This window comes from Culex pipiens, chromosome 3 (assembly GCF_016801865.2).
Source record: "Culex pipiens pallens isolate TS chromosome 3, TS_CPP_V2, whole genome shotgun sequence".
Lineage (NCBI taxonomy): Eukaryota > Metazoa > Arthropoda > Insecta > Diptera > Culicidae > Culex > Culex pipiens.
In genome coordinates, this window is record NC_068939.1 from 158,516,276 (window position 1) to 158,543,246 (window position 26,971).

The window sequence follows — 26,971 nt, forward strand, 5'->3', positions numbered from 1 at the left end:
AGCTGTAAAACAATAAAACATAAAAATGAAAAAAAAACCATTGAAACTTTTTTTTCCAAAAAATATGATGCAAATCATGTTTATATTCTTAAAATAATCAAACTGAAACGTAATTACCTGGAAAGTTAAAAAAGTTATAAATTTATTCAAAGTTTTAAATGTTTTGGTTTTGTTTTTTACTAGATATTCAAATCTAAATTAGGAATTGCTAATATATTTCAAGGTTTATGTCGCTCCCCTTCAAGAACGTCCCGATAAAATCAGGAAGAAAAATATATTTTTGGACATCATACTTAGCATATTTCGAAAAATAATTATTACAAAACAAACGGACTGGCGCAAAATGCATTTTAAACCCCTTTTCATTCAAATGTTGAAATCATGGGTTTTAGTTATTTTTTTAAATTTTTACTTTTGGTATTCAAAAAATATTTGCAACGGCCTTATCTACAACAACAAAAATACTTGACAATGTGTTGCCATAACGTTGTAAGGTGTTTCCACACCATTTCGGGTTAAATCGAATTATCAACGTTTAACACGCTTCGTGAGCTATGACGCGCTTTTTCTGCAGCAAAAACAAACTAAATCAACACTCCCCGGCAGACGATCTGCCTAATTTACGATTAGTGTTGATGATTGTTTGCGGAGGGTGTTTTGACGTTTGTTGTTTTTTTTCTGTATGCCTTTGTTGCATGAGACTGAAGATATGAAGCAACAATAAAACACACAATGCCGTGTAACTTGCACCAAATGTATCTGAAAATAGTTTGCTTCTTTTCCGTGTGATGTAAAGTTATTTATTGTCATCTTGCGTGAAGAGTTTGAAGTTACGTCGGTTCGTAATAAAAATGGCATGTCTTGCTGTAGAGTTTGACTTTTGACTTTATATTTCAATTGGGATCAGTTGAAGATATAGTACGGTGTTAAATGTTCAGCCAGTTGCAATTACTCACCTTAATTATTCAATTAACAGCTACTTAGTGGGGAAAACCCCAACTTCCAAAAGTCAACACAGTCCAATGAACGCAATCTGGGTCAAGCTTACACCAATACCACTCGGATTGAAGTTGTTTTGTTGTGGTTGTTTGCTTCATCTACATCTTCTTCTTAACCAATTCATTAAGTATCTCATCACGTCGTTTTTGGCATCTCAGCTCACGTCGTCGCGAAGGCTCCTCCCAAGCGCGCACCTGTCCTTGACAGTTTCGTCGATTATCGCTGCTTCGGGTTTGATTGTGTGTGCTTTTTGCCGGTATTTTGATTCACACACTCACTGGTGGAACAATCACTTTTGCTTTCGATGGATTTGATACAGTTTTGACTAGTTTAAAAATTCGTTTTATTTGAGGAGTTTGACTTTCAATAACAATTTTTAATTTTGAAAATTGTTAAAATTTTCTTTAGACTTAAAAAATGATAAATTTGCACTTTTTTTTACTAAAATGCTTTGATGCTTTGATATGCTCAGTAGGAACTAGACCCACCTTCACGTATACCTATCGACTCAGAATCATGTTCTGAGCAAATGTCTGTGTGGATGTGTGTAGGTGGGTGGACAAAAAAATTGTCACTCGATTATCTCCGGACTGGATAAACGGATTTTGACCGTATTAGTCTCATTCGATCCGTCTTGGGGTCCCATAGGTCTCTATTTAAAACCAGCATGTTTAGTTAAGTACTTCAAAAGTTATGCTAAAAAAACTATTTTGGCGTATGTCCGCAAGATTGTAAAAAGGGTGGTTTTTGCAAGAAACCCTATCATGTTATACATTTTCAGAAAGGTATTAAAAAGACCTTTCCAATGAGCCCAAAACATTGAAGCTCTAACAACCCTATCAAAAGTTATTAGCACTTAAGTGTTATTTATACTTTTTTTGGAGGCCGGATCTCAGATATTTCGATGAAAATGATGTCCGGGTCCATCATGCGACCCATCTTTAGTTAGATAATCGAAAGACCTTTCAAATGAGCCTAAAACATCAAGGATCTGACAACCCTATCAAAAGTTATTAGCACTTAAGTGTTATTTATACACTTTTTGGAGGCCGGATCTCAGATATTTCAATGAAAATGATGTCCGGGTCCATCATGTGACCCATCTTTAGTTAGATAACCGAAAGACCTTTCAAATGAGCCTAAAACATCAAGGATCTGACAACCCTATCAAAAGTTATTGGCACTTAAGTGTTATTTATATACTTTTTGGAGGCCGGATCTCAGATATTGTGATAAAAATATTGTCTGAATCTTCCATGTGAACTATCGTTGGTTAGGTTTTTTTATCAGACCTTGCCGATGAGCCAGAAAAATTTAAGGTCTGCGAACCCTATCAAATGAAATGAGTAATAAAGTTGATTTGTTAAACATGTTAAGGGAATGTTGCTATTTTTACTGAATGTATTGACTTTATGAATGTGAGGAAGGCACCAACCACCTAAAGGTGGATTAAGTAACGTTTTTTTCTGTTCAGTTGGTTAGGATAAAATATTCTAAAACCGAAATCTCAGCAACCCGAGGTCCTATCTTCAATGTCTCTTAGACAATTTTATAGTAAATTTTCTGAACTTTTCAAAAAAAACATTTTTAGAAATGGTCGTTCATGGTCACTATTTTTAAAAATCGAAAAACTGCAAATATTTCGCTAAAATCAAACTTTCGGTGGCTATATCTTGAAAACAGAGCTCTTTATAAAAAAAATCTGTAAAGTAGTTTTCGATTGCAAATTCTATTTTGCATTAAAAAAATAACGTCAAAATTGTTTTTCAAAAATTCATAACTCGGCGGCAGATTTTTTGACCATGTTTCTCTATGGCTCAAAAGTTGCGAATTGTTGTCCCCTAAAACATATCAAAAAATTTCGAAAATAAAAAAATACGTATTTCGGGAAATTGAGTTTTTGTGAAAAAAATGTTGATTAAAAAATTTGCATATTTTTTTTTCGTGTACCTATATTTCTCTCAATAGTCCTCAACAATACCTACAACTTTGCCGAAGACACCAAATTGATCAGAAAATTCACTCAAAAGTTACAGCTGTCCGAATATTTACATACCATTTTTGTATGGACAGCAGCCAAAATTATATGGAGACTTGTATGGGTGAACCAATGACACAAAATAGCTTCTTTGGTCATAGGGAAGGCCCCCACAAAGTTTGAGCCAAATAAAAAAATACAAATAAAATCCAACTCCGGTTTTGGTAGAGAATTGCTCAAATGCTTATCAAGTTCTAAATAATGATGGATCAGCTGAACTTGATCTACATTTACATCGCGCACGTCTCGCGAACGTGTTTGGGCTCCAAAAATGCAAATCATAAAATTGAGCGATCCCCTAAATCGCTGATCCGAATGCAAATTAACATGCGTCGACACTCTCGGCTGAACTTGGCAGGTTCCAACAACAACGTGAATCGAAACCAAAACAACATTAAAAATAAAACTCCAAAACACGACTCGACATTTTCGATGGTGTTGGTTTCGGCAAAGATCGCGCGATTTTCTTCTTCTTGCTGCTGGTGTGTGCGTGTGCTCGCGGGGGTTATTTAAATGTTGACCTTAAAACACTTTTGCGTTTCTTCTTTGGCCTCTTCGGAGCCGACGAAAGTGCAACAATGCGACGACGATGTGGTCACATCGCCGGCCGTTGCAGTCACCGGCCATTCGCCTCTCACCGGTTTTGCGTTGGCCGGTTGGTTGGTATATTGTTTGGCCGGACGACCTTCTCAAGTGCTGAGGCAATTCGTCACAGTAGAATGAAGTGTTAAAGTTGCGGCACCCGATCTGCAGCAGCTTCTTGCAGCCAGTCGTGGGAGAGTTGGACGCGATCGTGTAATTTGACCAGTGGGACAAATTAGTACGGCCATAAATCAGTGTTTTTGTCATAGTCGTATTAAAAAAAACGGTTTGAATATTTGTCAATCTTGTATTTTTAGTTTTTTTGCTTACTTTGTTCACGTGTTATTTTTTTAAATAACAAATTCACCCATTTAGATTTTATTGTGGGATGTCAAAATAATCTTAGACACATTTTTTTTAAAGAAAATTATGTTGGGGTCGTTTGAAAATCTCCTCAATTGATTCTATTTTAAAAAGATGAAGTAACCTTCAAGGGATTACGTTATTAATAAATACTGTACGTTTTCGCATACCGTTTTTTCTTTGTATTCTTTGAGTTGGATTAAACTTTGTCCAAAATCAGACTTTTTTCATTTCACTTTTTTATTACTAAAAGCTAAATCCTCAAAATTGCTATGTTTTTATTTTCCATATTTTATGATGTGTAACGGGGACCAAAAAATGCAAAATATGTTTTGTTATTTCAAGACATCGAATGTATACCGTCATCAGTGGTGACATTGGGTCATACAAATTTCAGCATTTTTGTATGACCCATTGTCACCCCTGATGACGGTAGTAATTTTTCAGAAAATCTCTTCTCAAGATATAGAATTTCATACATTTACGTACCCATTTTGTATGACAAGACCCACAATTGTATGGGGACTTGTATGGAAAAAAACTAATGATGCAAAATATCTTCTTATAACATAAGGAATGCACGGACAAAGTTTCATCGAAAAAAAATAAATATAAACGTCGATTTGCGAAATCGGAGAGAACCAATCTGAATGACCATTAGGGTGACAATAAAAAAAAATCGATATGAGGATTACCCCCTGACTCGATTCCTTGGGCAAAAAAAAAGTAACTGTGCAAATTTTGAGCCAAATCAGTTAAGGTTTAAGGGTCGCTTTTGATCGTTGAAGTTAGTATGGCAAAATTCGCAAAAATGTTTGAGTAAAAACATCGCTTGAGTATGAGATTCTTGTAGGAAATTTAATTTCTTACAACTTTGTCGAAGGGTGCAAAACGATCTGAGTTGATAGTTAAATAAACAGCGATAATTTTTTTATTTTAAATATTATTTACATTGCAAATACTAGCTGCATTTTTTGCAACCTGATGATAATGGTCCCCGGCCCGGCTCGATGACTGACCATCTTGAATGACAGCAGCCACCTTTCGGTTTCAGCCAAATTGGGGACAACACGTTTTTTTTGCTTCCCAGCTATACCTTGTCCCACTTGTCCCTGTCCAAGGCAATGGCGCGTTCATCGAAGGCGCTAAACGTCGTTGCATAATTCCCCCGCGACATGGTGATAGTAGTCATACCGATTGGAGGTCTCCGGGGGAACTCGCGGTCAGCGTGTAGATTTATTTATTGTATTTCTTTTTGGACACCTTTTTCAAGGACGCGAAACGCCGCCGGTTTTGGCTGCGAAATGAGCGAGTTTTGTTGGCTGGTTCACTTTTGAAATTTGGGTTAATGAAGGCCACGGCGGTGGTGACTGGTGTGGTCAAGCGCGTTGACCCGTGGGTGATACAGATTTTTAGGTTAGGTATTTATTTCACTGTGTAATTTTGGTAAAAACTTGAGTTAAGTGAGAGCATGCGTTTGCTTTTTTTAAATTTCATACAAGTCTTGACATTTTAAAATCTATGTCTCAAGAACGGGTTTCCTTGTTATTTTCTGATTTTTTTTTGTTCTAATTATAATACAAATATAAATTAAAAGATAATACGCGTTTTAAGTTAACTACCCGAATATATGGCATCTAATGCTCCAGGGTTTTGCATTTTTCATAACACGGAGTAATGCTTTTGGTTCTGTTAACTCCCTATAGCTGTTGTGCCAACCCCCTTGATTTTCGTAAATCATAGTTTTTTTTATGTAATTTTGGTCCCTGATCTAAAAAGTGCAATTTTCACGGAACATATTGAAATAACCTAGAAAATCGTTAGAATGTAGCATTTTGAGAACTACGAAGTATTTTTTGAACTTTATTTTAGATTGTTATTACCAAATTAAAACGTAACACCAAAAAAATCTTGATTAAATTACTTTTTTGCAATTCCGTCGTGAAACTACTTACATTTCCTGTCATTCTTGAACGACGAAATAGCCTACTTTTCTTTACCAAAAATAACAGAATCGAATAGCAACACTTTTCAAAATAAATGCTGAAAAGTTCTACTTTTCAGCACTGAAATGGGTGCTGAAAAGTTGAACTTTTCAGCACTTGTTTCGAAAAGTAACACTTTTCAACATTTTTTTTGGTTTAAGGGGTTACATATATGTAGAAAATCACAATATTTTAAATTACAGATTATTTGATAAATCCACTCAAAAGATGATTATTAATCACTCCTGAAAGTTTCATGAAGATATTTCATGATTAAACTGAGTAAGAGACGATTTATGCTCAGAATTTTGCCATGCCGAGTTGATTTACGGGTGCCACGATATCTCGAGATGGGATGGACCAAATTGGCTGAAATTTGAGGTGAAGACTCATAAGATGTATCCCGTGTGCATGACGAAGCCCAATTTTTAAAATTTGCTTTATAAAAAAATACAAAAATCAAAAACTAACGGTTTTTTATAAGAAAAACACAAAAAGATTTTTATCTTTTTCTAAAATAAACTTTTTGAAAATCGGTCTCCGTCATGCACACGAAATCGGTTTAATGAGTCTTCACCAAAATTTTTAGCCGATTTGGTCAAGACAGTGTTGAAATATCGTGGCACCCGTTTTTTGAAACTGCTAACTTGAAATTGCTATATCTCGGCAACGATGCAACCAAATATCTTCAAATTTGTTTCGAAAGTAGGTGAAAATGTATATTTTAATGCCATGAAAAAAGAATTTGAAAAAAGTTGAAGTGTGTGCTCATACTAACATCTGATTTTTTTGCCATTATACATGTATGTAACCCTTTAAACGATTTATTGTCAAAATACATGAAAATTCGACTTAAAATTTCACTCAATGGGTGTTTTTCGAAATTGCAAAAAATGTTGTATGGAACCCGTTGCAAAATTTGATTTTTTCAGCACTCGTCGTATTTATCCAACTCGGTGAACCTCGTTGGATAAATGTACGACTCGTGCTGAAAAAATCCTCTTTTTGCAACTTGTTGCATAAACTACTATTTTGCAATTCCGTCGTGAAACTACTTACTTTTCCTGTCATTCTTGAACGACGAAATAGCCTACTTTTCTGTACCAAAAATAACAGAATCGAATAGCAACACTTTTCAAAATAAATGCTGAAAAGTTCTACTTTTCAGCACTGAAATGAGTGCTGAAAAGTTGAACTTTTCAGCACTTGTTTCGAAAAGTAACACTTTTCAACATTTTTTTGATTTAAACGATTTATTGACAAAATACATAAAAATTCGACTTAAAATTTCACTCAATGGGTGTTTTTCGAAATTGCAAAAAATGTTGTATGGAACTCGTTGCAAAACTTGATTTTTTCAGCACTCGTCGTATTTATCCAACTCGGTGAACCTCGTTGGATAAATGTACGACTCGTGCTGAAAAAATCCTCTTTTTGCAACTTGTTGCATAAACTACTATTTCATATGCATAATCCGATCTTTTTAATTCCGCATAAGATTGTAAAAATGTTTAATCAGAAGATTTTAACAAACGAAGTTTCATTGTAAAAATGACTAATGTTAATATTATCTATCGAAAAGAACAACAACATAATAGAACCAAAAGTAAGTTTGTAATTATTGTTTTGTAACTAAAAGGCCTACAAAATAGATAATTTTCCTCATTTCATATTTTAGACTTAATTTAAAAAAATGAAATTATTTTTATTGAAAATATCAGAAAATTTATCAAAGGTCATTAACATTAAATTTAATATTAAAATCAAACCAATAGCTTTCGAGATATCGTCAGTTGAAAATGACAGACTTGTTCCGAATTTTCCGAAAATTATAACCTAAAACTGACATTAAATCAAAAAAAATGTAAAATACTTTTCGATTGCATATTTAATTTAGCTTCTAAAACAATGTTAGGATTTTTTTCCGGAACCAGATTTTGCACTATTATGCCTCATGGCTAGGGTTAGTGATTTTTTACGGTTTCGCGGACAGCGTAAAATTCGTGAAATTTCGTGGAATTTAGCATTTTTTTTTAATCAATCCCAAAAACAACATAACATAGATTATCAGCTTTTCATAGATTTTTTTTAAATTCAATCATATCTAGAGTACCTTTACAAAACAACCAATGCACCATGGGTTTTCTATGTACATGGGACCTTTTGAAAAATTAAGCAAGATATTGTCATTCCCCTTAGTAATAATAAGACTACTTTTTTTATTTTAAAGGTATAATTTCATAAGAAATTTAAAGATTCAAACATTGTTTATTCAAGATTAAACGTTGTTTTTTTTCAAACTTATATAAAGTTGGTCTTTAAAATCAGGACTTTTTAGAACATTCAGATTTTTCTAGGGTCTTACTTAATTTTCACGATATTTGATGATTTGGTGAAGGCTCTCGTGGAAATGCAAAATTTTCAGCAAATGTGAGACGAGAACATTAAAAAATATATTTATTTGTTAAAATGCGCAGAAAATTCGATTAATTTAAATCGTGTTGGTTAGACAAAACTGCTAAAATTTGTTTTGATTTGGAATTATAATATAAAGTGTAAAATAGATTAAATTAAAGCAAATCAGAGAAAACTGTTTAGTTATTTTTTATTAGACGAATAAACAAAAAACAATTCAATAAATGAAAATGCGCATGTCCTATATTTCTTTTTGAAATATGTTAATGTTATTTTCATCATCATTAAACAAGATCAAACTTGTTTGGCAATGCCTTTTATTAATCAGTTTTACATATTTCACTCTAAATCCTTGAATTAGTTCTATTCGGTAGATAAAGTAATCAAACTATCTAACGAGACTTAAAGGAACAAGGAAATTAAGGAAAAAAACTCGTAGTGTTAAGTTCAAAATTGATGAAGAAGTTTTATAGTTTATTGAAAAGTAATATAAAACGAAGCATGAAAATTACTTTCTGCAATTTTAACATTTACGTTTCAAGGTTATTTTACCACTTTTCACGTTCCGTGAAATATCCGTGAAATTTTGTGATTTGAAATTAAGGTCCCCGTGAAATTCATTTTTGAGCGTGAAATATCATCAATCTTACTTATGGCTCAAAAATGATTTTTTTAGTTCCAAATAACACATATTTTTTTTTTTTGAAAATTTGTATTTAGAAATTCAACTTTTAGTAATAATGTGTTAAATCAAAATATCGGATTTGCCGATTTTTTTCCGTGTATCTATTTTGTCGAAGACGCCAAATCGAAATAAAAATGACAGGACCATTTTTAGTATTTTTTTAAATTTCAGCTCGTTAAATACTCAACTGAAAAAAATACGAGATATGCATTTTTTTAGGAACTGTTATGTGCTTTCCTTACCTACAATACCCAGATAGCTGTTTTTATTAAACTTTACACTTTATTTAAAACTGCACTTTAAAATTTTATGTTTTTTGTAATTTTGCAGGATGAACTATAGTATTATCATTACGAGTTTTGCATAAAAAAATTGTTAAAACATTCAGACCACAGATCAAAAAAATACGCGAAAGGAAAAAAAATAATATTTATTTCTTAAATTTATTGATATTTCGAAATTTGAAACTTAGTTTTCCAAGAAAAACGATAATTGAAACAACTTTATAATGTTCTAAGTCTAGTTGAACTCAATACCTAAACATTTTTCACCCTTACCTTTTTCCAGCCTCATCCGCCTCGGCCCTGCTCGCCTCATCTCCGCCAACTTCCGGCTGCAAGCTCCCCTCGCCCGGCATCTACCGACCGCCGGCCGCCCGAAAGGCTCTCAAATTTGTTTCCGCCGACAGCTGCCAGCTATCTCCTGCGGCAGCCGGTGAGGGTCATCCGTTTCTACCCCCGTCACCAGCACCTCCTGCCGCCCAGAATGTGACCACCCCTCCGGCCGAGGGAAGCAGTGCATTTAAGGTCCAACCCGACAGCAACAACAACAACACCAACGAGGACGGCGATCTTGGCGCTGAAGCTCAACATCAGGCCAAGTGAGTAGTTTTTGGGGGGGGATTTTGAAGGTTGTGGGAATTAATTGATTGTTCTTTTTTGTAGACCCGCCCGTGCCCACCGCGAACGACGACCGGACCGTGCCGTGTACATTCCGCGAGCTCGTCGCAGCCAAACGACACCTCCGGTGACCAGCGCGCCCACGACCACCACTTCGTCTACGACAGTTCCTCCAGTTGCTGCGGTTGTGCCCACCTCTGATCCTCCGGAACCGTCGGTACCCGTTCCACTGGTTAGCAGTTGTCCCCTCAGGGCCAGCAAAAAGGAACGCTCTTCGCGACGATCCAAGCCAAAGGACAAGTCAACGACGGTTTCAACGGCGACTGCCTCTGTGATAACTCCGTCGGAAGATTCCGCAACGAAACCAGCCAAAAGCGAAGCCCTTGCCAGCTTCAAAAACCGCAGTCACAGCGTTGAAGAGCCGTGCCCAGCGATCACCGCCACGAACAAGGAGATCGTCAAGCTTAAAAAGCAGAAATCCGAAGAAGTCCCACGCGAGAACAACGACCTCAACGCGGAACTCGTGACGAAGGAACGCCGTAGTAACGGCAGCATTTTAACCGAACTCAACGGAAGCTCGAAAGACACCATGAACAAGCCAAGCCGGCAGCGGGCCAGCTCCAAGCAGCAAATCATCACGAATGGCGGTCCGGCGACGGAAAAGATCGACAAGGACGAAAGGGAACTGCGCAAGGCGTCGCAGGAGATCAACCGAAGTAACAGGCGCATCATCAAGCAGACGTTCGCGTCCAATGTGCTGGAAATTGCCGAACAGCAGCAGGATGTCAGCAGCGGTGGTGGGAAGGAGAATGGACATGTGGCGCCGGCGACGGATTCCCGAGAGGTGAATCCCGAGGAGGATGACTGGGAGACGATGTACGACGACAACGGGGACTGTTTGAACCCGAAGCTGATGGAGGAGCTGACGTCGGCGGTTGGGAAGGTTTCGATCGAGGTGCCACAGTCGGATTATAAGGTAGGATTGGTCATTCAGAAACCACGTGGACACTTTAGGGGCTTTGCGAATATGGGATGTTGAAAAACAAAATCAAATTTCAAGCTTAATTTTCAAATTCTGTGATCCCAAAATTTGAAATTAAAAAGAAAATTATAAACCCCATATTTGATCAAAAATGCATACTCTGAATAGTTTACAATTGCTTTAGATTGTTTAGATTTAATGTTGGGAGTGGGAAACTTAAATTAGAATTTAACCGGCCTTATTTTTTTTTAATTGTGGTTTTTAAAAAGTTTTCATCAAACACTCAAAAACATTTTTGCAATTCCGTTTTTAAAGTCCAGACTCCAGATCAAGGAGCAACAATAATATTTTTTCAAAGAAGTTCAAATTTTCATCATTCGTCATACTTGATCTCAACAATCAAAAATAAGTCAAAAAAATAATCCTGATTCGATTATTCGAAGAATCAATTATCCAAAGTGAAATTTTTCTGCGATCTTCGGATAATTGAGTCTGGACTATATTTCCTTTAATTTTTAGCCGCCATCTTAAATTATAAATTCCCAGATCACTTTTAAGGAATTTTGCGGTCTTATTTGAACTCAAAATAAGATAAAAAAAAATGCTTGATTCGATTAAAGTAAAATAAAACGAAGTAAAATATCACCGTAGATTTCTGAAAATCTAGTCCGGACTGTTTTAATAATATATTATAATTGTCTTCCGTTTCCGTCGAGTGGACTGTATTTTCCGCGAGCTTTTCCCGATTTTTCTTCCGGAGCACGGATCGAGTAAAGAACGCGCGTCTTACTTTTTCGGTTACACACTAAACTCTTATTGCTTTATTTTGAAGTAACTTTAGATACACGGAAATAGAAAAAAGGCTAAACAAATAAATAATTACACAGAAGGTGTCAAACGTTTTCTCGCTCAGCGTACATCCTCCCCACGTTGAAATGCACGTCCGCGTTTCAATTCTCCTCGGTCGTCTCCTGGTCCAGAGGAAGCAGGCAAATCTCCGTCACGCCTCGCTTGCACTCCCCCTTCGCCGTTCGAAGTGTCACCACCCTGGTGATGTCGTCCTTGCCGGGATGTAGTGCGATTATTCGGCCGAGTTGCCACTGCATCGGCGGAGCGTTCGGGTCGTTGATCAGCACCAACGCGCCGGGTTGTATCTTGGTGATCTTGAACCACTTCTGGCGATTCTGCAGCTCCGGCAAGTACTCCGCAATCCACCTCTTCCAGAACTGCTGCTGCATTGCTTGCACGTGTTGCCAGCGGGACAGCGTCGATTGCTTCAGGTGGAGGTAGGACGGCTCGGGAACCGAGCGCATCTCTCGCCCGATCAAAAAATGTGCTGGGGTGACTGCGGTCAGATCGTTCGGATCGTCGGAGCACGGCGTCAAGGGCCGCGAATTCAGCACGGCTTCGATTTGCACCAGCACGGTAGTCAGCTCTTCGAAGGTGAGTTTCTGGTAGCCGACGACTCGCTTGAGATGATGCTTAACAGATTTCACTCCCGCTTCCCAGATCCCACCGAAGTGCGGGCTACGTGGCGGGATGAAGCTCCAGGTGATTCCGTGGCTGCTGCAGAACTCCTCCACCTTCTCGATGTGCTGCTCCTCGGCGAACAACTTGGCCAGTCGCTCGAGCTCGGTCTCCGACCCAACGAAGTTCGTCGCGTTGTCGGAGTGCATTTTGTTCACCAGGCCTCGACGTCCAGTAAACCGGCGCAAGGCAGCGAGGAAGGCATCCGTCGTCAGACTCGAGACCAGTTCCAGGTGTATGGCTCGCGTGCTCATACACACGAAGAGGGACACGTACCCCTTCGTCATCATCGGCCTTCGTGCTGCGGTCAGCGACTTGATCAGGAACGGCCCTGCGAAATCGACACCGGTGTGGAAGAACGCAGGGGCTGGTTGAACTCGGTAGGACGGGAGGTCTCCCATCAGCTGGGCCGTCTTCATCGGGTTGACTCGGAAGCACGTCACGCACCCTCGAATCACCTTCCGGATTGTCGTCTTCACGTTCATCGGCCAAAAACGCTGACGAATCAGCGCGAGCAGGCCCTTCTGGCCTACGTGGAGGTTCTGTTTGTGTTCGTGGCGAATGAACGATTCTGTGACCGGGTGCTTGGCAGGCATCAGGATCTGGTGCCGGCTGTCGTACGGCACGAAAGCTTGCTTGATTCGACCGCCAACTCTCAGAAGGCCGTCGTCGGGATCAATGAACGGGTTCAGTCCTCGCAGGCGGTGCGTGTGGTTTTCCTTCAACGCCAGCAGCTCGGCCTGGAACGTTTCCCGTTGCATCAGCCGCAGGGTCAACTTCAACGCCGCGTCGCGCTCTTCGCTCGACGGTTCTCCCTTTACCAGGACTTCTCTTCTCGTGATGATGTAGTTCGCAAACCGCACCACCAGGCTCATGCTGCGAAGCAGTCGGCGGAAATCTCCGAGCTTGTCGAAGATCCGCAATCGCTGAATCGGCGCCGCTAGCGCCAGACACTTCGTGGATCGCAATCCCGGGAGGTCCGCGCCGTCGAGAAGAGGGGGCTGCACTACCTCAATAGTGCGATTGTTCATCGACACCGGCCCGTCCTTCCAAATCACCCGTTGGAGCAGGTTCTGGGGCATCACCCCTCTCGAAATGAGGTCGGCAGGATTGTCATCCGTCGGAATGTATCCCCACCGGTACTTACTGGTCAGCTGCTGGATTTTCCTCACTCTGTTCGCCATAAACAGTTCCAGGTCCCCGGGCTTCTTCGCGATCCAGCTTAGCACCACTTGCGAGTCACACCACAAGTTCACCGAATCGAAGCAAACATCGACGACGTTTGTCAGCTTGTCAATCAGTTCAGCAAGAAGCAGCGCACCTTCGAGCTCGCCCTTTGGCGTGCTGATTTCTTTCGGGACGTTCTTGACCTTCTTCGGGAGGAGCTTGGACTTGCTGCAGATCAGCCGCATCGTGATCTCGCCGTCCGGGTAGATGTTGCGTGCGTACACGCTTGCGCCGTACGCATCGTCCGACGCGTCGGAATAACCGTGGAGTTCCACGCGTTCGGCTCTTTCGTCGTAGACCCACCGGGAGACCCGGAAGTCGTTCAGTGCTGGCAGCTGCTTCCGGAATCGACGCCACTCGTTGGCAACGTTCTCCGGAACGGGATCCAGCCAGCCGATGTTCTTCAAAGTGCCGACCTTCCGCAAGATCAGCTTCGCCGTTGTCACCACCGGACCAGCCAGGCCAAGTGGATCGAAGAACTTTGCAATTTCGCTGAGGATCTTCTGTCGCGTCAGCGGCTTCGTCTCCTCCTCGGGTGGCAGCACGCTGAAGGTGAACCAGTCCTGCGACACCCAGCGTCTTCACGACCGACTTTGCAGCCGCGTCTTTCAGGTCGAACGTCGTACCCCAGAGCTCCTCCGGGATATCTTCCAGAATGGCTGGATCGTTCGCGCACCATTTGTGCGCGTCGAAGCCGCCGGTGTTCAGCAGCTTGCGCAGTTCCCGACTCAGCAATCGGGCATCCTCCACACTCTGCGCTCCGCAGAGCCCGTCGTCCACGTAGAACGATTTCTTCAACGCTGCAGACGCCAACGGGAACTCCTTCACGCCGTCTTCTGCAATCTGGTTCAACGCCATCGTCGCGTGAAACGGTGATGAGGCCAGGCCGTAAGTCACCGTCTTCAGTTCAAACACCTTCAGCAGCTGCGACCGGTCGTCGCGCCACAGAATTCGCTGGTACGGCGTGTCTTCAGGGTGCAGCTCAATCTGGCGGAACATCTTCGGGATGTCGGTTGTGAAGACGTACCGGTAGCAGCGGAAGTTCAACAGGATCGACAGCAAGTCGTTCTGCACCGTTGGACCAACCTTCAGCGCGTCGTTAATGGACACTCCAGTCGTCGTTTTCGCTGAGCCGTCAAACACGACTCTCAACTTCGTTGTTGAACTGCTGGGCCGCAAGACGCAGTGGTGCGGTAAGTAGTACGCGGATCCAGGTGCGTCGGACGGACCGACCTCGACTTCGTTCATGTGGCCAAGCTGCTCGTACTCGTGGATGAACTTGGCGTACTCTCCTTTCAGATCGGGCTGTTGGTCCAGCCGCCGCTCAAGACTCAGGAAACGACGGATCGCCATGTCTCGTGAGTCGCCCAGGTCACTCTTCCGCTCGTTGAACGGCAGTCGAACGACAATTCTCCCGTCAGGCTTGCGGTTGTACGTGCGGCGGAAATGTTCGAGGCACTCGTCAGCTGTCGAAGTCACCGGTCGTCGCAGGTCTTCAACTCCTTCGATCTCCCAAAACCGGTTCAGCAGCTTGTTCAGCTCTTCGTCCTCGTTCACGGTGCAGAACGTACGTGCGATAACGGGTGTACTTTCGGACATCACGCCACCAACCACCCAGCCAAGTTCGGTCTCGCTGAGTGACGGGAGGTTCGCCGCGAGTTTGACCCTTCCAGACTTCATGAGGTCCCAGAACACGCCAGCGCCGAGCAGCAAGTCGACGCGACCTCTCTTGTTGAAGCTTGGATCGGCGAGTTCAACGTCACGGGGCAGATCCCATCCAGCAACGTCGATCGTTTTCGTAGGCACGTCGCCGGTGATCTTCGGTGCTACCAGCAGCTCAAGCTCGGCAGTGAAGTTGCCAACTCGAGACTTCATCGTCGTTCGGACCATGTGGTTGATTCGCGTAGTCCCTCCGTTCAGCCCACTTACTTGGTAGTCTGCCCGCTCCTTCTTGATCGCCAACAGGTTGGCGCATCGCTCCGTGATGAAGTGGTTTTGTGAGCACGAGTCGATCAACGCCCGGCACAGATACGGGACGCTGTTTCCGCCGTAGACCAACACCACGGCCGTCGAGAGGAGGGTCTGTTTCGTGGGAGCTTCGGTTGTAGCGCAGAGCGTCAAACTCTGCGTCTGCGACGTTCCGGCCACGACTGGTGGCACCACTTGAGGTCGGGAGTCGGCATTCGCTTTCGGCGCATCCGCCGCCGCCGTGTTCGGAGCGGCCTCCGGCTTCTTGTCGGTGTGCAACATCGTGTGATGCCGCTTGCTGCACTGCTGACACGTGCGCGTCGACGTGCACGCAGCCGTGCGGTGTCCCTTCTTGAGGCAGTTAAAGCACGAACCGCACTTCCTCAGGTGGTTGTACTTTTCGTTGACACTCTTCGCCTTGAACTGCTCGCACTTCTGAAGGTCGTGTTGCTGGTCGCACATCGTACACTTCTCGTCACTTGCAATCACCAGGGTCTTCGTCTGCTTAACCGAACGTTGCGGTTTCACTTTCTCAACGGGTTCACTGCACTGCTCCACCAACTCCAGCACTCGACACTTCTCCTTAAGGAACGCGATCGTGGCCGCGTAACTCGGCAGCTCACCGGCCCTTCGCAGCGACTCCCACGACTTCCGCGTATCCTTGTCCATCCGTGCCGCAATCAAGTTCAGCAGCATCTGCTCTCCCAAACCGCTCACTGGAAGCTGGAGGTTCTTCAAGGCTTCGGTGTTCTTGGCGCAGATCTCGATCAGTTTCCGGAACTCGAGGACGTTGTCGCGGGTGACCTTGGGCAGCGAGAACAAAGCATCGATATGCTTGTTGATAATCACTCGCTTATCCTCGTACGTCTCGACCAAGAGCGCCCACGCCGCCTCGTAATCGTTGTTGTTAATGATGTCCTGATCGATCACGCCTTCCGCCTTCCCAACCAACGAGTTCCGAAGGTGGTACAACTTCATCGACGGAGCCTCGCCTTGATACCGGTCCATCACGCTCTTAAACATACACTTAAACGAGAACCAGTTCTCGTAAGTGCCGTCGAACTTCGGTAAGGGCACGCTGAGGGGCGGCAGGTACTGCGGGGCAACCGCAGTCGCGGGCCCCGCCGGAACGAGCGCGACGCTCGGCTTCGAAAGCCTCTCGATCAACTCGTTGAGCTGGATCGTCAGATTGTTGTGCAGCGCCTCAAACTTCAGGTAGCATGCTCGATGCTGCTTTTCCTGCTCCGGTGTAAGAACCAGTCCGTAGATCTGGTTCTGGAACGCGTTGTATTCCCCGTAGCAGGCCTCCACCGTCTTCAACTGCAACTTCAGGAAGTGCAGATTCTTCAGGTGTTGGTTCGGTTGCTCCGGGGTCGTCCTGATCGCAGCTTTCACCCGCTCCAGCTTTTCCGCCACCGCGTCCCGCTGCCGCATCAGCATTTTCAGCTGCTCCTCCATCTTCCGCGCTTCCTCTTTTCGGCGCTGTTCTTGGAGCTGCTCGCTAATCGGCGTCACCGGAACCACTTTTTCTTCTTTTGCGTCTTTCGTCTCGCTCTTTTGAGCGTCACTTTTTTTCGCACTGTTCGCGGGAGTTTTCTTCTTCGGCGTCTTCTTCTTACCACCTTTGGGCGTTCTCAGCATTTTCCATGCTCGTCGCTAAGTGGTGCTACGCCTCGACGCCCCACAAACACTCTCACACGCGGACACGTCGACCACGCACGCGAACGATTCGGATTTCTCCGTCACTTCCGGACCACTTGTCCAGTCTTCGGAACCTTTTCCGATCTTCCGGAACCTTTTTCCGGTCTTCCGGAGCACTTCTCCGGTCTTCCACCAACACTGGCGCACTTTTTCACGGCGTGGGTGCTACGCCCCCGACGTCTCACACACGCGCACACACGGACACGTCGACCGTGTTCAGTCGGATTTCCCGTCGAAATCCGTCAACCTTCGCGCCCGGACCACTACTACAGCATCCGGCTCGTGTAGGACCACAATGTTTTCCGTTTCCGTCGAGTGGACTGTATTTTCCGCGAGCTTTTTCCCGATTTTTCTTCCGGAGCACGGATCGAGTAAAAAACGCGCGTCTTACTTTTTCGGTTACACGCTAAACTCTTATTGCTTTATTTTGAAGTAACTTTAGATACACGGAAATAGAAAAAAGGCTAAACAAATAAATAATTACACAGAAGGTGTCAAACGTTTTCTCGCTCAGCATTCGCATTTCGCATTCGCATTCGCATTCGCATGGAGATGGTGATCTTAGCGGGTTGCAGACTGGATTTCGTCATGTATATGTGATGATTGTCTAGCTCAGGTTGCTTAGAAATTGATTAAAGGGAATTAAAACCAATTCTACCCGAACAGGACAGGCAGCACCATGAAAGCCATCCATTGCCGGCCGCTCCCATCTCCACCATTCACCGGGGCAGGAAGAAGGATTAGGAGCACAGGGAGTGTTGATGCTAAACTTACTTAGAAGAAGGTAGCGAAACCGCAGGCTCTTTTTCCCAATCCTATTGTGGAACTCGATCAAATTGACCGTTTGACCAAATTTGATTGAATTTAGACAACAGGGCTGCGTAAGCATCGCGGGGAGTTGGTAGTTGTGATGGGTAAAGGTCTAGGATTCGCCCCAAGCAAGCGATACGACCAGTGGCAAAAGTGAATTAACGTTTGCGATATTATTCTCAAGGCAAGCAATCGGATGCTGCTGTCGAGACAATTCCCGTTTAATTAAGGTGGTAAACTTAGTATTTTAATCAGATTGGAAATTTATTCTCAAGGCAGTCAATAAGATGCTGCTGTTGAGACCGTGGTCAATTAGTTGGTGAATGTTTAACATTTTATCCCGACGCGGATATTTGTTTAGGATCCAGTATTAGACAGCCGGCTGTGGAAATACGGGATCCTATGAATACATTAAAATGTTTACCAAGATATACATAAATTTAGCGAACAAAAGAAATTGTTAGTTTTTTTCGAACTAATCGGTAAGCTATCAATCTGATTTAATTGAATACAACTTTTGAATTAAAATGCAATTTATGAAAACCAATACCGAACGAAAACGCATCGCAAATCAAACTAACTTTGCTCGAGGTCCCGCTACTCACAACCGAATTAAAAAGAAAAAAAAAAATATATATATATGTTGAAAAGTTGTAACGAGAGCCTGTTATCGTTGCAAATAAACAATCAAATTACAAATTACGAAGGGACGATAGAAGGGGTCAAAAATTCTAAATTTTGCATTACGTAATAAAAGAACACTCCCCATGTGCATTGCATTGCACTGTATGGCACCACTGCAACGTGGATCAGACGAAGGAGGCTAACACAACAAAATGCACTCACGTTTTCTCGCTCAGCGTACAATAATTAAAGTGGCCAGCCCTACTGTGTTGTGTTTATCAAAGAGAGGATTCTTTGAACGATTTACATTTCTAGAGTTTTATTTAATAATGTCCTATAAACAAAAAAAAACATATAGGATGTATAAAAAAACTACATTCCAATGAAAATTATTAAAAAAAGAAACAATTTAGAAAAGCAAGAAGAAGAAGTAAGAAGACTAAGTAGTACAGAAAGAAAAAATGATATTGGTTTCAGAGGGGCTGTCCATGAGGCTCTAACCTAATAATATATAATTACTAGACATTTGGAGTAGCCAAAATTAAGGTAAAAACATTTTCCTTTTCCAGTAGGTACTGACAAAAAATATCAAAACAGATCACTTCTCCTCTTCACTACCAACCAGCGATGTTTTTTTTTAAAAATATTGTTGAGCAATTCTCCTACTTTTCGACAATGTTTACGTGATTTTGTATCTTTGGTAAAGTTGTAGGTTATGATAACAACTTTTCAGAAAAAAGTCCCAATTTTATATTTTAACAAACTTATCATGGTTTCATAAAATTTTGCAGGGTAGGCATGTGAATTTAAAGAAAAAATCTAGATTTTCAGAGGAATTTGCTGTTTTCTGAAAAGTATCGACTTCTGTATCGACACGCAAAACATATTTCTCGATTTGAATTTGAATTTCCAAAAAACGTATTTTTTTGTTTTCGTTTTTTTTTAATATCTTTAATAGGACTCTGGCATAAACTGGTACCGGAGCTATATTTTTTTTTAAATTGTGATTTTTGAAAAAAAAATTGTCAGGCTAAATTTCCAAACTAATTTTTTATTATAAAATCAAATACGCAATAGTTTTCAAGTTACCGTCAGTGGGGGTGACTATGGGTCAAAAAACGATACACCTCTCGAAATTTCTTAATAACAAAAACAATTTAAATAACATCGAAATTCTTTCAAGGTAGATTTGTTCTTAGATAGTTTACTAACATTTTCCCAAAATATGGTGGATTTTGATGAACACTACCTTAAATGCCAATAGTTTGAAAATTGACCCAATCTCACCCCTTAGAGGGGGTGACATTGGGTCAAATGAAACTAAAATGATGCTCAAATACAACGATATGGTAAAAACAAGTCATCCAACAGCGTTTCTTGTTCGAGGGAATCGTATTGACACGCTACAATGCTTGAAGTGGAGATTTTCAAACATTTGGGTAGTTTTCGAGCAATTCTAACAAAAATACGTTAGAAAAATGATTTTTCGAGAGGTCATTTTTGGCCAAAAACGTACCCCAACTTTAGACATCTGCCAAAATAACAGGATTTGTTCTAGGAACGAGATTTTTTCAGCGAAGTCATCTTAAGATGTCCCCTACACAACCTTTTTAACAGAATTCAGTTTCATTGAGAATAACCTGAAAAATGGTAAAATCCGTAAAAATTCACTTTGACCCAATCTCACCCCCCAGACCCAATGTCACCCCCACTGACGGTATAGGGCATTTGGAGGTATTTTTTTTTTTGAAAATTGTGCAGTTTTTTCCATTTAAAAATATGTTTAGAAAACAAAAAAAAACAAAGCAATCCACTTTTACGACCCCCGGGTCTTTTGTGGTCTCTGTTGCAAGTTTCTGGGCGTCCGAAGGTTATGTGTGGTGAGTCACTCAAAACCTCTTTTACGCTAATGGACCGACGTTTTACTTCCCCATCCGATAGAAGGCGTGATCAGGCAAATCTCGTCTCTAAAAATGCCACCGGGTCCGTCTGGGATTGAACCCCGGCCGTACTGGGGTGAGAGGCTACCACGCTAACCACTGCGCCACCTGACCCGAAAACAAAAGCAATCCTTAAAGAAATATACTTTCAAATTCCTCAAACTTAAAAACGAAACTGTAAAGTAATTTTTGATTGAAAATTAGACTTTGCATTTAAAAATGATTTAAAAAATTTTGTTTGGCAATCTTTTTTCCGTAATTTTTTTTTTCAAAAAAAAAATCAGATTTTGTAATATTTTAAACTCAAGCGCGAACATGGATCTAAAAATACATGGAAACAACTCAATTTGTAAGAAGCGACCGCGTGGTCCCGTTTGGTTGGTTACACACACACACACATTTTAAACTCAAGTGCGAACATGCATTTTTAAGTCTCACGAAACAAATCAAAAAATTATAAAATCTATCTTTTCTGAAAAGTTCTAATAATAACCAACAACTTTGCCGAAGATGCCAAATGTATATGAAGTTCATTGAAATTTCGTATGCTTTTTCAATTTATTAGGGTTTTTAAAAGACTTCTCTTTTTTTTCAAATTTCCGTATTTTTTCGAAAAGTACATTTTTTTTTTTAAATTTGCAATATAAGTGTCAAACGACGAAAATTTTTGTATGATATGAATCATGCACAATTCGAATATATGTATGAAGCATGAAGCAAAATTTCGCTTCGTTTGATACTATATTACATATTTTCAAAATTTTAGTATTTTCGAAAAAATCCGGTAATTTGTGAAAATTTCAGTATTTAAAAAAACTGCAATAAATTAAACAAGCGTACGAAATATCAAATCGTTTGATATCCATATGGCAAATTTTTAAAATTTGAATATTTTCTCAACAAAATATGGTATTTTGTGAAAAAAAATCTATTTTACAAAAAAAAACTATATTAATTTGAAAAATCATAGAACATTTCGCATCGTTTGATACCCATATTGCAAACTATGAAAATTTGAGTACTTTCGAAAATATAAGGCATTTTGTGTTTTTTTTTTTACACTTTACCATAAACAAAATCTATTCATGTGAAAAAGCAAACCTAATTTCGCTTCGCTTCGCTTCATATTGTGAAAATTTGAGCATTTTAGAAAAAAAAACCCGTAATTTGTGAATATTTTAATATTACAAAAAACTCTAATAAATTGAAAAAAGCTTAGCAAATTTCGCTTCGTTTGATACCCATATTACAAATTATGAAAATTTTAGTATTTTCGAAAAAAAAACGATATTTTTTGAACAATTTTGAGTACAAGTTGAGTACTTTGAAACTTACTACATACGTTCTTAGTGAAAGCATTGGACATTTAACATGATATGGTTGAATTAATCGATTTTAGAAAGATTTAAAAAATGAGTTATCGCCCATTATCGGTGATAAGATTATCGCAGATAAAATTATCGAAATAACGATAACGATTATCGACGAAAATTTGATCGATCAACACCCTGATATGATGGTAAATTTTTTCAAAACCGTGTTTTTTGAAAAAAAATTAAAAAAAATTATGAGTGCATACTTTGATATGCACGACAGCTCCTAAATTTTAGATGAAGACATTAATGAAAAAAAAAACAATTTTGCTAAATGGATTCATTGGAAAAAAATCTAAATTGAAAAAAAAATAGAGTGAAAAGTCGATTTGGGTAAAGAAAGAATTGTGTTACAAGGCATTGCCGTTACTTGAAAAGAACGTCCCCTTATTGCTTCCAAATTTGATTTTGTTTCTAGAAAAAAAAAACTTATGTTTGAGCGCGAAAAATATGCGAAAATGCAAAGTAATATAATACATTTTATAAGCAGTTTATTCAAGGTTTTTTTAGATAGGATATGGCAACCCTGATCAAAGTTATGAGAACTTAAATAAAATTTAAATGATTTTTCAAGCGAAATTCTATACAATTAGTTAAATGTTAAATATTTTAAGATTGAGTGTGAGAAATTTCCATGAAAATTACTACCAATGTTTGTTTCTTATATATTTAAAGTTTTTTTTTTAGATTTGGGAACACTGCTTCGAAAATATGTTTGAATACAACCTCATAAGAGTTAGACACATCCTAAGAAATGTATTTTTGAAATACATGTTTGTGACTTTTTTTCAGGTCTACCAATCGAAACAGGCCGTCCTCAACGAGGAGGAGTTCCCGCACGTGCTGGAAGTGTCCAACTTCCCAGTGGAATTCAAAACCCAAGATCTCATGATGCTCTTTTCGCAGTACAAAGAGTCGGGCTTCGACATCAAGTGGGTGGACGACACGCATGCCCTGGCCGTGTTTAGCAGTTCCAAAATTGGTAGAAAATCATCTTTTAGCCTCAAAATTTGAAAATTGTAATAAATTTGACCTTCCTCCTTCCAGCGGCCGAAGTGCTCGCCAACGGACACACCTTCGTCAAGCTGAAACCGCTGGCCGAGGCGACCGTCGAGTCGCGCACCAAGGCCCGCAAGTGTTCCTCCTCGCTGCAGCCGTACCGACCGCGGCCGGAAACGTGTGCGGCCCTGGCGCGACGGCTCGTCACGACGGCGCTGGGCGTCCGGCTAAAGACGGCCCCCGAGGAGCGCGAAAACGAACGGCGCGTCCTGCGGGAAGCCAAGGGTTAGTTGGCCTTACAATGTTTCCCAAGTTAAAATTGAAATTAATATCTTTTTTGCAGAACGAAAACTTCTTGCGGCCAAACAGCGGGAGGAAATCTGGGAGAGCTAAAGAACTGCTGCACCTTCTGGGCCAACATTCTCTGTGTTCGCGCTGCCATAATCTTTTCTTCTTACCATTTATTGTACATTTTAAAAGCGAAATCGAATCCGCCTGTCGTTGTGATTGTTGGGCGCGCGAGTTGCTGTTTTGTATGAATGTAGCTCGTTTTTTCTGTTAGTTTCTAGAAGCAAAGATCGCGAAACGAACGAAAGAATTCAGGAAGATTTGGATTGAGAGCAGAAACAACGAGTAAGCTATATATTTAAGGAACCGATGAGAATGAGCCTAGCTGTAATAAAAAAAAAAAGAGCGAGAGAGAGAGAAAGGTATGGAAAGAATGCTTATTTACAGAATTTTATCGTAAGAGCGATTCGATTGGCGTGAAGCATAGAATTTTATTTGTAACGATATTTAAGAACAATAAACCAGAACATTTAGTGGAAAATAATGGGTTCCACACAGTTGAAACGATGGTGTTTATTAAATTTGTAGAACCTAAAAGAACTTCACATTTTCACAACACGAACAAAACAAAAAATAATACTAGAGACATATGTCTCTTGATATATCTAAAACACAAATTACATTTTTACCATCATACCACATATTCAGTACATTTCCAAATTTGGGGCACACTGTAAAAATTTGTAATAAAGTCCGTAGTTGATTATCCGAAGTCGTCGCCAAAATTCCCTTATTTGTGTTTTTTTGGAACTGCAAAATAAGATGAAATGAAAGTTAATATAAAATTAAAGCTGTTTTTAAGTACAAGATTTTCAAGAATCTTTCTGAAGCGTTAGATTTTTTTTAATGTTCAAACTTTTCAACAGTTTTAATATTAATAGAATAGAACTTGCCGGGACCGGGACCGTGGTGTAGGGGCATGCGTGGTTGCCTCTCACCCAGTCGGCCTGGGTTCGATCCCAGAAGGTCCCGGTGGCAAATTTTGAGACGAGATTTGTCTAATCACGCCTTCCGTCGGACAGGGAAGTAAATGTTGGTCCCGGTCTAACCTAGAGGTTAGGTCGTTAGCTCAGTCCAGGTGTAGGAGTCGTCTCCCTGGGTCCTGCCTCGGTGGAGTCGCTGGTAGGCAGTTGGACTAACAATTCAAAGGTCATCAGTTCGAATCCCGAGGTGGATGGAAGCTTAGGTGTAAAAAGAGGTTTGCAATTGCCTCAACAATCAAGCCTTCGAACACCTAGTTTCGAGTAGGAATCTCGCAATCGAGAACGCCAAGGCAATGCTGTAGAGCGAATAATTTGATTTTTTTTTTTTTTTTTAGAATAGAACTTAATATTTAAATATTTTGTAAAGAAATAAGGACTTTGAATATGTTGTCTGTTTGTTTTTATTTTTTATAATTTTGTAATTATGAAAACATGATATTAAATTGAAAAAAAATATGCAGTGCCCTTTATTGTTTACTTTAAGATTATATTTTTTTAGTAATTCAAATGTCTACTTTAACATTTTTTCTATTTTTTTAACATTCCAAAGGTCTCAAATCAAAAAAATTGTATTTTTTTATTTTCATATATTTTAATCCTTTAAATTTTGAAATCACAAATCTGAAAAAGACATTAAAACTTTAGGGAAATAATATTTTCATGAATGTATTGGTTGGAATGCTTAAACAGTTATTTTTGATATTATTTGTTCAAAAATTTGAAATCCGGCTTGAAATTTGAAATTTTCAAATGTTTTGGAATCTAGAAAGATGCGATGGTTTCATTTCTCGATTATTTTTTCAAGAGGTCCTATCTGCATAGTAAATCCATAACTCATAGGAAGGTTGTTTTGCAAATTTACTCTGGATTTCATATTACCGGCTCAAAACTAAAATCAATTTGTTCGCCCTTAAGCATGACCTTGGTGGCCTCTATTGCAAGATTCCTGTTCGAAAATTCTTAATTCTCAAAATTGTAAAGTTCTAAAAATTTAAAGCAAAGAAATTGAAAAATTTAAATATTTTTAAAAATTTGTAGATGTTATCATCTAAGATTGCAGAAAATCAGAAAATTCAAAGCATTTTTGGAGTTAAATTTTAGGTTAGAGACCCAAATTTTGAGAAAAATAAAAATTTCGTGGTTCGATTATCTGGAGAGGAAATTTTGGTGAGGATAATCGAGTACGATCTAATTTAATAGTTTCAAATCCCTAGATCTTTGAATTTCCCATTTTGAAATAATACATTTCAAAAATTTAAATCCTGAAAAAAAAATGTTTTTGAATTTTAAATTTTTAGAATTTTAATTTTAGAATTTTAACTTCTGAAATTATAATTTTTTTGAATTTTTTTTGATTATGAAGTACTGAATTTAAAAAAAAAATATTTTATGGAATTTTAAAATTGGCGGAGAATTTTCACCAAATTCGGAAATGGATTTTACTTATATTTTTTGAATTGGCTCAAACTTTGTGGGGGCCTTCCCTGTCACCAAAGAAGCCATTTAGTGTCATTGGTTCACCCATACAAATCTCCATACAATTTTGCCAGATGTTCATACAAAAATGGAACGTAAAAATTTGAAATTCTGCAACCTGTGCTGCAACTTGTCAAGGAATTTTTCGATTGATTTGATGTCTTCGGCAAAGTTGTAGGACTAATCAGAAAAAAAATGGTACACAAAAATTCACTTTTTTTCACAAAAAAAAACGATTTCCCAAAGTTCAAGTAAAAAAAAAGCGGAATTTATCGGACAAAATTTAACTTTGAATGGCTTTATTTTGAAAACGGTGCATTCAATCAAAAAAATGTAAAGTACTTATCGATTGCCAGTTCTATTTTACATTTAAAAAAAAATAGGGCAAAAAATTATAAGTACAAGATTTCAATATTTTACAAACATCACAATCTATAAAAAATATAACTCGTCGGCAAAATTTTGGTCCATACTTCTGAATGGTTTAAAAGATGCGGAGTGTTGTCCCCTAAAACATATTAAAAAAATGTCAATATTAAAAAAATACGGATTTTGGGAAATTGTTTTTTTTTGTGAAAAAAAAGTAAAATAAAAAATCACCCTTTTTTTTCTTTCGTGTATCTATTTTTTCTAAACACCTTCATCAATACCTACTTTGCGGATGACACCAAATCAATCAAAAAATTGCTTGAAAAGTTACAGATTTTCGAATATTTACGTACCATTTTTGTATGAACAGCTGCCAAAATTGTATGGAGACTTGTATGGGTGAACCTATGACACAAAATAGCTTATTTGGTCATAGGGAAGGCCCCCACAAAGTTTGAGCCAAATCAAAAAATAAACATGGTTGAAATTGGCAAAACACGATTAAAAACCATTTCAGATCACTTTTTTATAAATTGACAAGACAACATTTTTTCGATGGATCAACTATGGTCTCCTTGGAACGAGCTGTCAAGTAGGACCATTTCTGTCAAGAAGGGCAAGAAGCAAAGTTATTTTTTTAAATTGATTTAAAAATTCATTTTAAATCCTTTGCGGTCG

General features: G+C 39.8%; 2 protein-coding genes across 2 annotated transcripts in view; both read left to right on the forward strand.

Annotated features, from left to right (window-relative positions):
- Positions 1 to 23,969, forward strand: part of LOC120413975 (R3H and coiled-coil domain-containing protein 1) — a gene marked incomplete at its 5' end in the record, with an annotated part of 62,271 nt that extends 38,302 nt beyond the window's left edge. The window contains 5 exons of the mRNA XM_039574986.2: positions 9,635 to 9,947; positions 10,012 to 10,942; positions 22,911 to 23,100; positions 23,166 to 23,402; positions 23,461 to 23,969. Of these exons, the coding sequence (XP_039430920.2) occupies positions 9,635 to 9,947; positions 10,012 to 10,942; positions 22,911 to 23,100; positions 23,166 to 23,402; positions 23,461 to 23,510 (1,721 nt within the window). The remainder of the gene's footprint in view (positions 1 to 9,634; positions 9,948 to 10,011; positions 10,943 to 22,910; positions 23,101 to 23,165; positions 23,403 to 23,460) is intronic.
- LOC120413825 (uncharacterized) lies at positions 12,141 to 13,559 on the forward strand. The gene is made up of 2 exons (XM_039574783.2): positions 12,141 to 12,391; positions 12,458 to 13,559. Exons 1-2 carry the CDS (start codon positions 12,280 to 12,282, stop codon positions 13,417 to 13,419), a joined length of 1,074 nt encoding a protein of 357 aa, XP_039430717.1. The 5' UTR covers positions 12,141 to 12,279; the 3' UTR covers positions 13,420 to 13,559.
- Positions 23,970 to 26,971: the final 3,002 nt, after the last annotated feature.